This window comes from Cyprinodon tularosa, unplaced genomic scaffold (assembly GCF_016077235.1).
Source record: "Cyprinodon tularosa strain WSP-4 unplaced genomic scaffold, ASM1607723v1 ctg66, whole genome shotgun sequence".
Taxonomy (NCBI): Eukaryota; Metazoa; Chordata; class Actinopteri; order Cyprinodontiformes; family Cyprinodontidae; genus Cyprinodon; species Cyprinodon tularosa.
Genome location: NW_024039407.1, coordinates 1492501 through 1507927, shown reverse-complemented (window position 1 = coordinate 1507927; position 15427 = coordinate 1492501). Strand labels below are relative to the sequence as shown.

At 40.0% G+C, this 15427-nt stretch overlaps 2 protein-coding genes across 3 annotated transcripts in view; one reads left to right on the top strand and one right to left on the bottom strand.

The window, feature by feature from the left end:
• Window positions 1–301: 301 nt before the first annotated feature.
• ccm2l (CCM2 like scaffold protein) lies at window positions 302–13430 on the top strand. 2 transcript variants are annotated; one of them, XM_038309307.1, is made up of 11 exons: window positions 302–535; window positions 1324–1491; window positions 1577–1660; window positions 3139–3322; window positions 5187–5770; window positions 5922–6051; window positions 9077–9140; window positions 9276–9432; window positions 9624–9762; window positions 12192–12339; window positions 13101–13430. In XM_038309307.1, the coding sequence occupies exons 1-11, from the start codon at window positions 506–508 to the stop codon at window positions 13231–13233; spliced, it is 1821 nt and encodes a 606-aa protein (XP_038165235.1). In that variant the 5' UTR covers window positions 302–505; the 3' UTR covers window positions 13234–13430. The 2 variants fall into 2 exon arrangements, with proteins under 2 accessions (XP_038165235.1, XP_038165234.1); XM_038309306.1 differs by having other exon boundaries at window positions 13098–13430.
• A 1155-nt stretch (window positions 13431–14585) lies between these two features.
• The window catches only part of LOC119799423 (tubulin alpha-1C chain-like), a 2195-nt gene continuing 1353 nt past the window's right edge, over window positions 14586–15427 (bottom strand). Inside the window, exon 4 of the mRNA XM_038309309.1 lies at window positions 14586–15427. This exon is cut by the window's right edge and continues 192 nt beyond it. Coding sequence (XP_038165237.1) covers window positions 14645–15427 — 783 coding nt within the window. The 3' untranslated portion in view covers window positions 14586–14644.

Sequence of the window (15427 nt, the reverse complement as noted above, 5' to 3'; positions counted from 1 at the left end):
TTGCTGTAGTTCTCTTCAGGTCAAAGCTTGCATGAAGGATTTGTATGTAACTAAAAGCTCATCAAGGCATTGGCATCGAAAATAGCTTAGGCTATGCATGATAACGTGTGTTAGATTTATCAGAGTATGACATCTGTAACAACAAAAAATAACTAATAAAATAAAAAGATCCACTTTGAGCTGCAGAATTTTTGTGTTTTATCAGAGAAGAGAAAATGGATGCTATCAGTTGTTGGTGGAGTTTCCTCATGGACAGGAAGCGAACTTCCTCTGTTTCCTGCTCTCTCCTCATGCCCGGCTTGTTTGTGTGTTTCTGCCCCAGGAGAGGTCTCCGCAGTTTAGACAATCAGTGTAGAAACAGAAAGGATTAGAATGTAACTCTACATAAACCTATAGGAACAGAGTGGCAGAAACAAGCAGAACAACTGAGCAAGAGGATCTACAATCTCTAAACACCAGCAGAGTGAAAACTGGGACCAGGATCAGGACTTTCTGACCTACTGAAATGGACTATGAACCGAAGAAACCCAGGAAGGTAGACAAACTGATTTCCTTCGCCATTTTTGTCTTATCAAGATCAGATGACTTCAGCCTATTTTAACATCCAAACAGAAATGTATGTTTTAAAGCAGTAAATCTGTTTATTGCTGAAATTCCATTAAAAAAAAAACATCAAGTTTTCAGTAACAGAAACAATCTTGTAGTCAATAAAGATCATTAGAATTGTCAAAATCACCCTTAACTGAAGTCTCGACCGAGACTTACCATGTTTATTCTTTCCTGTTTTACATCAGAAGCCACTTTGATGCCAATAAGCTGCGCTTCTTAAATTAATTAAATAAAACAGGGCACCTTTATTTTATCTACAGTGTTTTGGACACTCACAGAATAGCTTAGATAGTCCCTGTTTCTTTGGCACCTAAAACAGCTCAAACACACAGTTTAAAATACTGTTAATATTTGCCACTAGGTGAATTTAGACACATCAGTCTCTAGTGTTCTCTGGATTAAACTGTAGACAGCTTTATTTAATGCAAGTGAATTTAATTTAATTCGTTTAATTTACTTAATGCCAAATCACAACAAATGTCACCCCAAGTCATTCAAAAAGTCAATCGAATTAAAATCATGCTGCAAAGAATCAGGTTCAAAACTCAGATCATATTGTCAGATTGGTGATCCAGTTTTAGGTTAATGTCAACATCAATTTGTGCATTTAAATTCATTTCATCAGGTCTCAACCTTTCCTTGGAGTAAGGACTTGTTGACAGAGGACCAAATGTTATGCCAGACTATCCAAGGGGTTCTCTGTGATTCTTCCAGGCTTTTGTTTCACCCATAAAGCGGTTGGTTTGGTCCAAATCTGGTCGTAGACCTGTTGATCGAGGGAGTGTTTACCGCCGGCCTCTCCACACCGTCCCCCTCTACCCACCGGATTACCTCATCCACCCCGAGAGACTCATCTTTGATTATGTGGAGAAGGAAGTAAAGGTAGAAACTGTCAAAAAAACAGAAACAAGAGTAATACCATAACAGACCCTTGTCTAATTACTCAATGTTTAACCTTTTGCCTTAGTTCCTCGGTCATCTGACCTGGGTGTCAGTTTCACTGAATCCATCAAGCAGAGATGAACTTCTACAGCTGCTGGACACAGCCAGGGTTGGTAGATATACCTCATCTATAATCAAACAAGGGTTTTATTCATATTTTCTGTTAAAATACACGCAAACCAGGCTAACCAGTGATATCAAATGTATTTCTAATAACTAAAATGTTTAAATAAAAACATGGCTACCATATATAAATTAATATGATTTTATTTATTGAAGTTTGCAAGTAAACATGGAATCCAATCAGAACCATGTAATTGTGTAAATGTCTTTTCAGCGTTTACAATAAGCTCCAGAAATGTAAATATCCAGCTTCTGTGATTCAGTCGACTTTCTGTTTTGCCAGATATGCAAATAGGCCTTCTCCATTAAGGTTCATTGCTTTAAGAAAGTAGTTTTTATATTAACTTAGGTTGGCCACATTTTACTGCAGATTAAGGCTTCAAAGTTTCCGTGAGTTGCAGGGAAAATTTTGAAAAGCATGTTTTCACATTTTTTCAAGGCACTCATGATGCCACTTCTTTCTCAGTACTCACAGGTAAAACAGTTTTTTCTCTGCCGCTATTATACCACAAAAGTTAAAAGCTGATCATACCTGCAGCAGAAGGTTCCATTCTATATAGGTCTAAGAGGTTTCGGCACGACCACCATAACTTTCATCCTCGCTGATGAGAAAAGAATTGTAATCAGCTATAGGAGGGAAAGCAGGAGAGTGGCATTCTGAAGAGCAAGCGTTCCGAAAAGGGTCCTTTGTGGATACATTGGCGAATGCAGTCAAAAGGAATCATCTAAACGTTATGTTTTTCACTTTAAGCTGATACATGAAAGTTATGAAGTTAATTCTACAAGACTTGCTTCCAATCCTGCAAAATTATATAATGAACCCTATTCAACATCGTAAAGTATGATGAGACTTCTTAGAAGCAGCCTACAAAATAAAAAGAAAAAAAATAATTGTCTTCAGGCAACGAGCAAAGTTAAGCCCACAGTCAATATGAAGGTGTATGCGCTGGCACTGAGCTTGAGGAAACACATATTGATCTGTTTTATGAGTCTGATGTTATTTCCGAATTTTTTGGAGTAAAGATCATGGATGGTGGATTGCAGTGTCCTAATGAGGTGCTTTGGTTGCAGCCAGAGCAGCAGCGAGAGGCAATGTACAAAGAACCATTACAATAAATTACTTATAAACCCCAACAGCCTCTGTTGTGATGAGGTTATTCCATTTGCATAAGGCCAGTGTAGCAGGTCTTCAATGTACTTAGGATCAAATTATGATGGTGAAAATCTCCCTGATGTACTTCTATCACAATAAAACATCTGAACTCAAATTAGAAACTTTCAATATGCTCAAAACCACCTTGCACATCCATCTAATGTGAAAGGGAACACAATACTTTCTTTAGGCTTTCAAGAAGTCCTCATGAAGACTGTTCAAAGACCCTCTATTTTCTATGTGATTTCTAATGTAATGCAGGTAACCTAACATGAATGGAGCCTTAATCTTTAATTTTTGTTTGTCAGTAGCAGCTGAAGGTACTGCCACTGAAGACAAGCATTGATCAGGACTGTATTCTAAGTCTCTCTGCTCGCTGTCTGCTGCTGACATGGAGAAACAACGAGAAGCTGCTAATGAGGATCCCAACACATGAGATCGCTGCTGCCTCCTACCTGCGAGATGACGCACTACACCTTCTGATCCTCAAGACAGGTAGGGTCCAAGGAATAAGCAAACCTAGCTGCTGCATAGGTAACAATAAGCCATACAGGCTTAAATCACACAGACCACAGATCTAAAAAAAAAAGTGCTGAAAAGTGTTCATGCATTTTTTTAACAATAATTTGATTAGATTTGACTTTCAGATCAACACTGTCATCAAGTACAATGCAGTATCAGCAAGGCTGACACTGGATGCAACCTTAATTTAACAATAAAATTTCCTCCAGTATACCTAGTTTTTACTATTTGTCTCCAAAACGTTGATTTTGGGGTGAGTTAGACTTTAATAAATAGATGAAGTTGAAAGTTGATGAAATTCAACAAAGGAAGGCATACGTTCCTTTCTAAATGACTCTGCACAACCAACTGGTAGCACCTCAGGACACCTGGCCTTGAAGTGATTGAAACATTTTAATTTTCTGTTGTGGTAGAGCTATGGAACAAGCTGGCCATGGTATAGATTTAAAAATATTTTTTACAAGAATAATCTCTCAACAAAAACAGCGCAATTGAAATAAAAAAGCTAGCTGGGTGGCCATGGCCACCCTTAGCCAATCATTGGCCACCCCTGTAGACACCCCTACCATTTTTTCCCCTTAATACAGATGATGGCAGCAGTAATACTCTCATTTGAAATATTCAAAACATTTTCATTCTCATATATTAACAATGACTTCACAACACAGACACTGTGGTTATTTATGCACATCAATGTACTAACATTAAGTACAGAATTCATGCTCTTTTCAAAACTAGATTTTGTTTCATATGGGGTAAAGAGATGTGTCTCTGCAAGTCATCTAGGAGTCTTCAGTAAAATCATGGATAAATAACAATTTTAATAAAATTATCAATTTATGTAGATATTAGCACTTGTAAATATAAATTTTATGCAGAATGATTATCGATAAAAGTAGGTAAGTAATGGCAATGGAAAAGATTTTCGCCCCAGAACTCAAGCCTGAAAGAATTTTATCCACTATACCTTTTATTTAGAAAGCATGGATGTTTAACCTCTTACACGCTAAGGGGGTATAAATAAATTTCTGCCTGACAAAAACACACAAAAGTAAATAACTTATAGCCTCAAACCTATTAGATTTAAGAAGAAACTTTTGGTACCTCTGTAAAGGTAAGATGTCATAGAATGGTTTTCTGGTGTCAGCACCATTGTAGCTTTGACCCTGCCTGAAATATTAGGGACAAAATACAAAATATTTTGCATTTTTTGAACCTCGCCAAAATTTTCTTTGAAATAAACATTGCAAAACACTACCAAAATATTATTTATAGCACAAAAAAGTAGTACAGACTTTTAAATCTAAATGTTGTGTAAAAATATACAAAATGTGGACTCAATCAGATGAATCATATTTATTTTAGAATGGTATTAGTGAGAAATTTCTTAGGCGGAGGGGCCAGTTTGGCACATTTATCCATAAATGTCACCAAACTGTGCCAAATATGTTTTTTACATCAATACTGGGGGTTTGGTAAAGTTACGAGGTCATGTAGCAGCTGGACCCGCCGGCGGGTCCGTAGGGTTCAAGGGGTTAAATATATGCCGTTATTTGCTATGAAAGGCTGTGGGAAAGTATAGTTTGTCTTTATTTAGAAAATATGGATGTTCTGCTCGTGCATTTTCCTGTAGGAACAGTGTAGATTGACCGTGAGATTCTGGTGCCTATCCACTTTTGGCCACCCCTCAGTGTACGTTAGTTATTGCCTGGCCACCCTTATAAAAAATTTCTGGCTATGCCTCTGCATTTATCCAACTGGAAGAAAGCTCAAATACTGCCTGACATCCTAGACTCTTGTAATCAAGTGATTGTGTGTTCAACTCTGCTTTCTGCAGGACTAAATGTGGATTCTGTGGTTGCTGATGATGACAGTCTGGACAGAAAGAAAACACAAGGCATCGATGGGAGGCGACAAACCATGGGCTGCAATGCAGAGTCCCGACCAGCAGGGGGCACAATGGAGCGCAGACATACAATCTGTGGGGTTGACTGGAGACCATCTCTCTCCAGAAGTAACCATGACAAAAACCAAAATGTGGAGAGAGGAGGGGGAGATAGGGCAGGAGGGGGGAGTTTAGAGAGGAGGAGAGCGGGGGGGAGTTGGGAGAGGAGACAGCAAACAAGGAAAACAGGTGGGAGTTGGGAGAACCGCAGAGCAAGACCTATGAGTGGGAACTGGGGGGTTGGAGGTGGGGGAGGCAGCTGGGAGAAGAGGCATGGAGGTGGTGGAGGAGCAGGGAGCTGGGAGAGAAGAGGAGGGGGTGGTGGAGGGAGCTGGGAGCGGCGTCAAGCCTGCACTGGGAGCTGGGAACGAGGTAAAAGCTATGGCAGTTGGGAAAGGAGGAACTACAACCCACTGGAACCTACACCCTCTCCTGATGCCTACTGTAACCTGGTCATCCTGGCTGTTGAGAACAGGGTGAGGGTTGGTTGTTTATTTGTCATTTATTCATCTCTAGGGTTACCATAGCAGTCAGATAAAAAAAAGCTGACTATGCCACATAGAGAGAGAAATATTTATTTGTTTTAAATAGTTATCCTTAGGTATAACCTTTGTGTTATGATTGCAGGATGCTGCAGAGGAGTACTGTTCCCTCATTTGCCAGATGTTCCAGGTCATTTACGGACACCAGACCATTGAATGTGTTGACAGGGCCGGATTTCACCACACCATGCCAGACCGATTTTGGCTTGAAAGGAGTGAGACTTGCTTTTCCTACAATATGTACAAAAATAAATCAATCCATCAATATAGCCATATAAAAACGTAAGGTCCCATGATTAGAAAACACTGAACAAGTTTAGTTTTTTTTTTTTTTTTCAGATTTAGGCTATAGCCTTTCTTCGTCTTGTGCACATGAACTAAGGAGAGAAAATATCAACAGTTTACTTTGAGAAGGGATATGTAAAGGCTACCAAGCCTTTCTATGGTGGCCTTGTGGTTCAAACGGCATGCAAATAAATGATTTACAGCTAATTCAAAGGTCCTGCAATCACAGAAATGAGACAGGCAACCTAAAACATTTGAAAACACACTAACCCCCAAAATATACAAAGAATTAAAAAAAAATACTGCAAACAGAAAATATTCAGCAGCCCTGCAAACACGAAACCCACTTAAAAAACAAAAATTATCCTAACATACAAAACACATGTCTATGGTAAATGCTGCAAGCAGCAAAAACAGCTGCAAGCTAAGAAAAACTGCAAACTAGGGTTGCATAATAGACCACTGAGAGGAGACAATGATCAGCTTTTAGGGGTGTGTGTGAATGAATAGAGGCACAGTGTGTGAGGCAGTTAAAAACCAGTATTTAGTGGGGAAAAAAGTGTATAATTTTGGAAGATTTCGGGAAAGGAGCATCAGTTCAGGACTGATTTATGGTGAGCCATTTCATTTAGGAATAAGTAAATAAATCAAAGCTGCTATCAATATCAAATGTAATCAGATATTTTAATATATCACTACAATGGAATAAAAGTAACTGTTATGAAGCTCTCTGAAATGATGAACTCCGGAAACCATGGCAAGAGTTCAGCACGAGACGACTGTGCTTACTAAATGATCGCTTTTCTTCTCTTGTCTGAGTGTCATGAGGAATATCTCTTCGCCGTCTGGTCACTGTCAAAATAAATCCTAAAGTAACATTCTGCCAATCAGAATCTAACCCCAGCTTCACGACCCACTCCATAGACCCCCTAAGGGGCTCAGCCTCACTGGAAGGGATGTAATTTACTGTGCTATCCTTAAGCCACAATGGAGACTGACAGGCAGCATCCTGCTGCTTCAGAGCAGAAAGGAGATTGCATCTGATAGTGGGCTCAGCAGCTGATTAATGCGGAACATACTCATTAAATCAACCATCTATTGGCACAGGTATCACAGTTCAATTAATGCATTTATGCATTACAACATATAACATATACACTCACCGGCCACTTTATTAGGTACCCCATGCTAGTAATGGGTTGGACCCCCTTTTGCCTTCAGAACTGCCTCAATTCTTCGTGGCATATATTCAACAAGGTGCTGGAAGCATTCCTCAGGGAGTTTGGTCCATATTGACATGATGGCATCACACAGTTGCCGCAGATTTGTCGGCTGCACATCCATGATGCAAATCTCCCGTTCCACCACATCTCAAAGATGCTCTATTGGATTGAGATCTGGTGACTGTGGAGGCCATTTGAGTACAGTGAACTCATTGTCATGTTCAAGAAACCAGTCTGAGATCATTCCAGCTTTATGACATGGCGCATTATCCTGCTGAAAGTAGCCATCAGAAGTTGGGTACATTGTGGTCATAAAGGGATGGACATGGTCAGCAACAATACTCAGGTAGGCTGTGGAGTTGCAACAATGCTCAATTGGTACCAAGGGGCCCAAAGTGTGCCGAGAAAATATTCCCCACACCATGACACCACCACCACCAGCCTGAACCGTTGATACAAGGCAGGATGGATCCATGCTTTCATGTTGTAGACGCCAAATTCTGACCCTACCATCCGAATGTCGCAGCAGAAATCGAGACTCATCAGACCAGGCAACGTTTTTCCAATCTTCTATTGTCCAATTTCGATGAGCTTGTGCAAATTGTAGCCTCAGTTTCCTGTTCTTAGCTGAAAGGAGTGGCACCCGGTGTGGTCTTCTGCTGCTGTAGCCCATCTGCCTCAAAGTTCGACGTACTGTGCGTTCAGAGATGCTCTTCTGCCCACCTTGGTTGTAACGGGTGGTTATTTGAGTCACTGTTGCCCTTCGATCAGCTCGAACCAGTCTGGCAATTCTCCTCTGACCTCTGGCATCAACAAGGCATTTCCGCCCACAGAACTGCTGCTAACTGGATGTTTTTTCTTTTTCGGACCATTCTCTGTAAACCCTAGAGATGGTTGTGCGTGAAAATCCCAGTAGATCAGCAGTTTCTGAAATACTCAGACCAGCCCTTCTGGCACCAACAATCATGCCACGTTCAAAGTTACTCAAATCACCTTTCTTCCCCATACTGATGCTCGCTTTGAACTGCAGGAGATTGTCTTGCCTAAAAGCATGTAGACATGTGTACATATTTATATATATATATATATATATATATATATATATATATATATATATATATATATATATATATATATATATATATATATATATATATATATATATATATATATATATATATACATATGTATATATATATATATATATATACAATTAAATAACAATAACAATGTCAATTAAATAAATAACAAACATATATATATATATATATATATATATATATATATATATATATATATATGTTTGTTATTTATTTAATTGACATTGTTATTGTTATTTAATTGACATTTATTTATCCAAACATATTAAAATTGCAGTTTTTATTTTTTGAGGGACTTTTAGTTTGAAGGAAACAGGAAAAAGAACTCTAATAATAATCTTTAGTGTATATTATGAAAACAATATACACACAAAAAATAAAAAAAATAAAAACTTAAATTTAGCATCCTATTGGCTGTTCCATGCTGATGCTGACAGTAGGCCCCCACCCCACTGTGTGTTCTCTGATGGGTCCATTTCTCATTCGCATTGTCTTTCATAATAGGATTCACACACCATTTATATTACAGTTCTACTCTTTGAGCCAACCCAAAACGCAAAGAAACAAATATAAAAGAAACGCCGCATGCACATGGTAGATAGTAAAACATTTTTTGTTGTATCTCCATACAGGTGACAGCTGCCTGACTGACATGTCCTACAGTTATGATCCAGAGTTTAGCTGCTGCAGTTCTTTGTGAGTAACTATGTATACTACTTTCTGTATGCTGGTGTGTATTACCCACAGTGCTTTTTCTATATTGCTGCAAACTGAAATGTCTTCCAACAAAGCCACTGGCACTGACTGAATGCATCCTTCCCTCTTTGTAAGCGATGGCTCCCAGGAGGCCTTTGAGCTCTACTACAGTGAGACATACAGCGAGAACTCATCCATCTCCCTGCAGGACTCACATCGTAGCCTGGCATCAACCAGTGATGGAGCAGACAGCAACCCCGCCCTGCTGCTGATGCAGGAGTACATGATCACAGTGAGTGTGGACAACATTTGCCATCTTCAAGAGCAGAAATTAAAGCACATCCTCTGCAAGACGGAGCTGATTTGACTGCACTATACGTCATCATGTCGCAAAATAAATGTTAAAAGAAAAAAAGTGTTTTTTATGAAAAGAAACTATACAAATTAAATCCTCTGACTGTCTATCTGTATGCCTTTGTGCAGCTGAGGAACAAACTGAATCCTCTGGAGCTGCAGCAGTTTGCAGTCCTGCTGAGAGAATACAGGCTGGGTTCAAACATCGACCTCTTCTGCTCGGAGTTGCTGCAACTATATGGAGATGACCGCAAATTCCTGCTGCTTGGTGAGAATTAGATACAGACTAGGATTGTGGTCTGTGGCATAGCACAACCTGATGCTGGTTGTGTGTGGAGAGGAAAAAGTACAGAAATATTTCTTCTGTAGAAAAACTACAGAAGGAATATATCTTGAAAGAAAATGTTGTACATATTAAAGGTATATTGGAGGATTTTCACACATTTTTTGAAAATACCCGCCCTCTCCACTTGGATATACACAACCGTGCTCCCAAGATGGAAAGCCTGTAAAACGCTTGCAAAAGCATGCAAAAGCCCATTTCTCCTCGTGAACGCTCTGTTTTCTGCTGTTTGCATCGCTCATATAAGCTTACTTTCCAAAAGATTCGTAATTTTTCCAATATGTCAGACTCACCACTGGTAAGTGAAAATTGGGACAAACACGTATGATGGCCTTATGTAAACATATCACCAGAATGATTGACAATTAGAACGACCACTTATTTTGATTATCCACCCAGAAAGGGAACATTCTCCACTATACTTTTAATGAAAAATTTCTACAGACTGAAAGTCACACTTTGATAACTTTGAAGACCTGAAGCAAAGCCAACTTATATGCTGCTCCTCTTCAACCACAAGCCCTGCACATGTATACACAATAAACAGGTGATCAGTGTTTGCACAGGTCTATGAGGTGACCTGAAATATGGAGCCTAAGCGGAAGTTAAACTGAAGAAAGTAATTGCTTTCCTACATCATCCTGCTACACAGCCAATCAACTTTGAACCCCACCTCCACGAAAGCCTATCGGCATCCAAAGTTCATCTCAAAAGGCCTCTGATACGCACCTGTCTGCTCCTGTGCGCAGGCGGCGGATGCGCTGTGACTTTATTCAGATCACACCGTTTCAACCCATCTCCAGCCCCTCCTCCACCATCGTAGCTAAAGCTTCATCAGAGTGTAATTCCTCCTGGACTCTTTCTGCGTTCCCTGTCTTATCTTAACCGGTCCGGCAGAAGACAGCCATGTTGAGCCTGGTTCTGCCAGAGGTTTCTTCCCAATAGGGAGTTTTTCCTCTCCACTGTCGCTTCATGCTTGCTCATTATGGACAGGTTCTCTCAACCTGTGTTATCAAGCTGGACTTCCATCTTCCAGGTCCCTGAATGAAGCTCTAGTATCAGTTAACGCAGTCCATTGGATCTCCCCATAAAGCTTAGCATACCATCTTGCTAACCAGCAGTCTACAGACTGACCAACTTAATATATCTCCACACCAACACCAGTTTCAGGCCTGGGGGGAAACAGCCCTCTTCTTTGCTCTTGTTCATGCAAATCTATCAAAATGAAGTGCTATGTTTCCTGCCGAGGCCTGAGCGCCAAAGACCAAGTAATTGTATCAATAAATTTCTCCTAATTGTCTTTTCTCTTCGTGTTAGTTTTTCAGATTGAAATGGGAAACTGAAGACACCGAAGAGTCTTTTAATGTGATATTCTGGTCTGGTCCTGACTGCAGTCCTGTCAGGAGGGATGCGTCAGGCTTTGTGGATAATCTTGTTGATGTAAAAATCTAGATCTCTGAAATTCACATGAATTAGGGTTGTTGTCCGAAACCATCAGAATGTTAAAGAGACCAGCATTGCAATATTTGATACAATTATTGACAATTATTCTACAGTTGTAGAGCCAGAAGGTTTTCATGAAGGTGGCCAAACTGGGACCAACATGTGGCTACAGAAAACAGAGCCAGTTCAGGGTCAATCGACACTAACCTTACTCTACTACTAGAGTGAGATTTTTTCTCCTACTGGAAAAAATGACTGAGTGCAAATTTTGTTTTTTCACAGTATCTACACACATATTTACATATCTATGCTTACAGCAGTTCCAATAGGCATCGTATAGAGGCAGTTTTGTTTCTGTTTTTCCTGAACTGTGACTATCTAGTATTTCCGCCGCCAGTAACTTGGTCTGAGCTCAGGTGGCTTTGACTGCGACACTGCTGGAGATTTTTCTTCTAGGGACTTTCACTCCACTTCACCCACTAGAAATTCTTCATTATCTTAGACTTAGACAAGTGTAAAAACAAAAAGAAATTTCGTTTGGAAGAGCTCTCTGGACAATTTTATCTTTTTTGAAAGTGCCTCTAAAATCTTCTAAAATGTTAAAAAAAGAATTTGGACAAGAATTTCACACCTAAAGATTTTGTATTTAAAAATACTTAGAAATGTATACCATAGTTCCAATGCTGCTGGATTTGTGATAGATATGAGATATCCTCAGTAAGGCAGAAAAAAAAAAATTAGAAATGATATGTGTTTAATGTTTTAAAAAATAACATTGTTGTTAATTTTAAGATTCAACTTCGGCTTTTTGGGGGTTGGATATCACACCATACACTGTATCTCACAAAACACTAGAAAACATTTTTTTTTTCCTTAACCTGAATAATGATCCTGTGTCCTTTGTTTTCCAGGCATGCGGCCGTTTATTCCAGACAGAGACGTTGGGGCGTTTGAGACGTTCCTTGAAAGCATCGGGATCCGAGAAGGTGGAATCTTAACCGACAGCTTTGGACGTATCAAACGCAGCATGAGCAACACCGCGGCCACAGCCATGAGAGGGTACGTGAAAATCTAAGTGAATATTGGAATTCCTGATTATTCCGATGGAAGAGATTTAAAGGTGCATCAAAATAAATTACAATAACATCCAATGTGTTATTTGTTTTCAATATTTTCATTCAGTGCTCATGTTATCTTAAATCATTTTTTTTTTAAAGGGTTCGATTAGAAATGTTATGTCTGATCATTTTTATGACTTATAGCAACTGAAAACACAAAATGGGGTTTCTCTAAAAAAAATGTTGATATATTAATTACCGGTACATTAATTATGGAAAGTTGAGTGGAGAGAAAACCTCCGTGTTTGAAAACCATTTCTACTCACCAAGTTTTTGCTTACATAAAAAAAAGAATTAGAGTTTTGGTTTTACCGTTATCTCAAAAAGTAAAGAAAAAAAAAATTTTTAAATAGGTTATAGGCATAACTTGCTATTGCAAGAGGGAAACACAAGGTGCACAGGGAGAATTGAAGCTTTGTGCAGATTGTGAATGAAAGCAGTTTAAGAGTGCCTTGAGGTCACAAAAATGCACTCATCATCCCTGTAGATGTTGCACTTTAATAAAGAAAATGCTTTGGTGGTTTTATTCTTGATTTACCTATATGAAAGTTATACTATACCACAGAAAGTCAAACAAATTACCTTTTTTTAAAAGATATTCTCATATTAAGATGCACCTGTAGGCTTAAGTTAGTCCATCTATACCACTAAACACTGTAAGCCAGCCTGTCAGAAAGTTAACGTCTATTCATCTCTCAGTAGGTACGACAATGGCTCCCTAGCAACAGGGTCTCAGGAATTTAATCGCCGCATCTCTGACATCACTCACGACATCCAAACGCTGGGCTTCCAGGACACACATGGTGACATAGAGGAGGAAGACTACTACCTCTGATGAAGCCCCAGAAGGAGAGACTTAAGCCCTGCTGGAACTGAGTGAGATTTTCTCTGATATAAGCGAGTTCCAGTGGGGCCAGGGGCCCAGAAGAGAAATGGCTCCTGCCGAACAACTGAAAACGGATTGGCTCCCTGAAATGGTAGCATTACTCTGTACACCAGAATAAACAAAGCTATTTTTGTAGAACATCCAGTGATACAACTTTGTCTTTTTTTTTCCTTTGTAAAATCCAGCCACATATAGGTATACACTACATAATTATAAAAAAGCTAACTGCTTAGCTCTATGACTTTATATTGTTTAAAAGAGGTTAATGGAAAACAAATACCATGTGTTTGTAAGCTTGGTGAACACTGCTAGCAAATGGCAATTTTAATGCTAGTATTTTAGATGGAAATCTCAGCTGACGAAAATTTGTTCTGCGAGAAGCTGAGCTCTAAGGAAAGAAGAGCTTAAGGAGACCATGAGACAACCTGCATGAGAGAATTTTCCTTTGAAGCTTAAATCCAGTATCCAAAACACTAACAGAAAATATTTCAAATTTAGGTGCGTTAATGTCAGAGCATTCCATTAGTGATTCAGAAAGCTGAGTGTTGCCTCTGTAACAGATTTATAGCCACCATTACTTCTAGCATTTACTAGTTGCTCTTTTAAAGCCCCCAAGTTGGGCTTTTAGCAATGCTTGGACTGATGCTATTGATGCCCTTTTCTCACAGCTGCCATCTTGTGGCCAATGAGGTGAAATCATCCTTTAAATTGAATAGTTTACCCATATTTTCCACAGAACAGCAAGAGTTTACTCTTAATACCCTCAGAATCTTCCTTTTACTCCAGCCCAGCTTCAGAAATTGACTAAAGTATTCTTGCTTGAGATACATTTAGACAGGGAGCCCTTCCCAGGGAATGGCTTTATGAACCATTGCTCAAGGTCATGGATCTGTCTTAAACAGAAGCAAAGATCCAGGGTTAAAAAAAACACACTTGGGTTCAAGTACATTTTGCCAGCTTCAAAGCTTGTAACTGCATGTTGCCTCCAGACATGTAGGTTTTAAAACCAAGCAGTCCCAATAGCCTGCACGGGAAGATTTACACATTTTAGATTTGAAAATATACCATAAAGTTTGGGTCAACACCCAACATTTAAAGGTCAGTACTGGTGGCCCATTGTGGGAGTCTGTACTCCAGTTAAAGACTGAACACAAGTTTTTTTTCCTTCATCCATTGTTGAAAATTAACAGCTGCTCTTTGGACCAACATCAAACCAGCATTACTGTGAGAATTCCAAAGGTTACCAAGGAAATGTTACTACTTTGGATAACCGAATTAGCATCACACACACAAACACAGAAGAATTAGTGCAGCCAGAAAATTTTATTGGGAACATTCAGAAATGATAGGGAATGCCTTTTTAATATTCCTCTCCTTCATCTTCTTCTCCCAAGCTATCAGCCCCAACCTCCTCATAATCCTTCTCCAGAGCTGCCATGTCCTCCCTGGCCTCGGAGAACTCTCCCTCCTCCATTCCCTCACCCACATACCAGTGGACGAAGGCACGCTTGGCGTACATCAGATCGAACTTGTGGTCCAGCCGAGCCCAGGCCTCTGCGATAGCAGTGGTGTTGCTCAGCATGCACACCGCCCTCTGGACCTTGGCCAGGTCCCCACCAGGAACCACAGTGGGTGGCTGGTAGTTGATGCCAACCTTGAAACCAGTGGGACACCAGTCCACAAACTGGATGGATCGCTTGGTTTTGATGGTGGCGATGGCAGCATTGACATCTTTGGGCACCACATCGCCACGGTACAGAAGGCAGCAGGCCATGTACTTGCCATGACGAGGGTCACATTTCACCATCTGATTGGCTGGCTCGAAGCAAGCGTTTGTGATCTCAGCAACAGTGAGCTGTTCATGGTAAGCCTTCTCTGCAGAGATCACAGGGGCGTATGTGGCCAGAGGGAAGTGGATACGGGGGTACGGCACCAAGTTGGTCTGGAACTCTGTCAGATCAACGTTCAGGGCACCATCAAAGCGAAGAGATGCAGTGATGGAGGACACGATCTGACTGATCAACCTGTTCAGGTTGGTGTAGGTGGGACGCTCAATGTCGAGGTTTCTACGGCAGATGTCGTAGATGGCCTCGTTGTCCACCATGAAGGCACAGTCAGAGTGCTCCAGGGTGGTGTGGGTGGT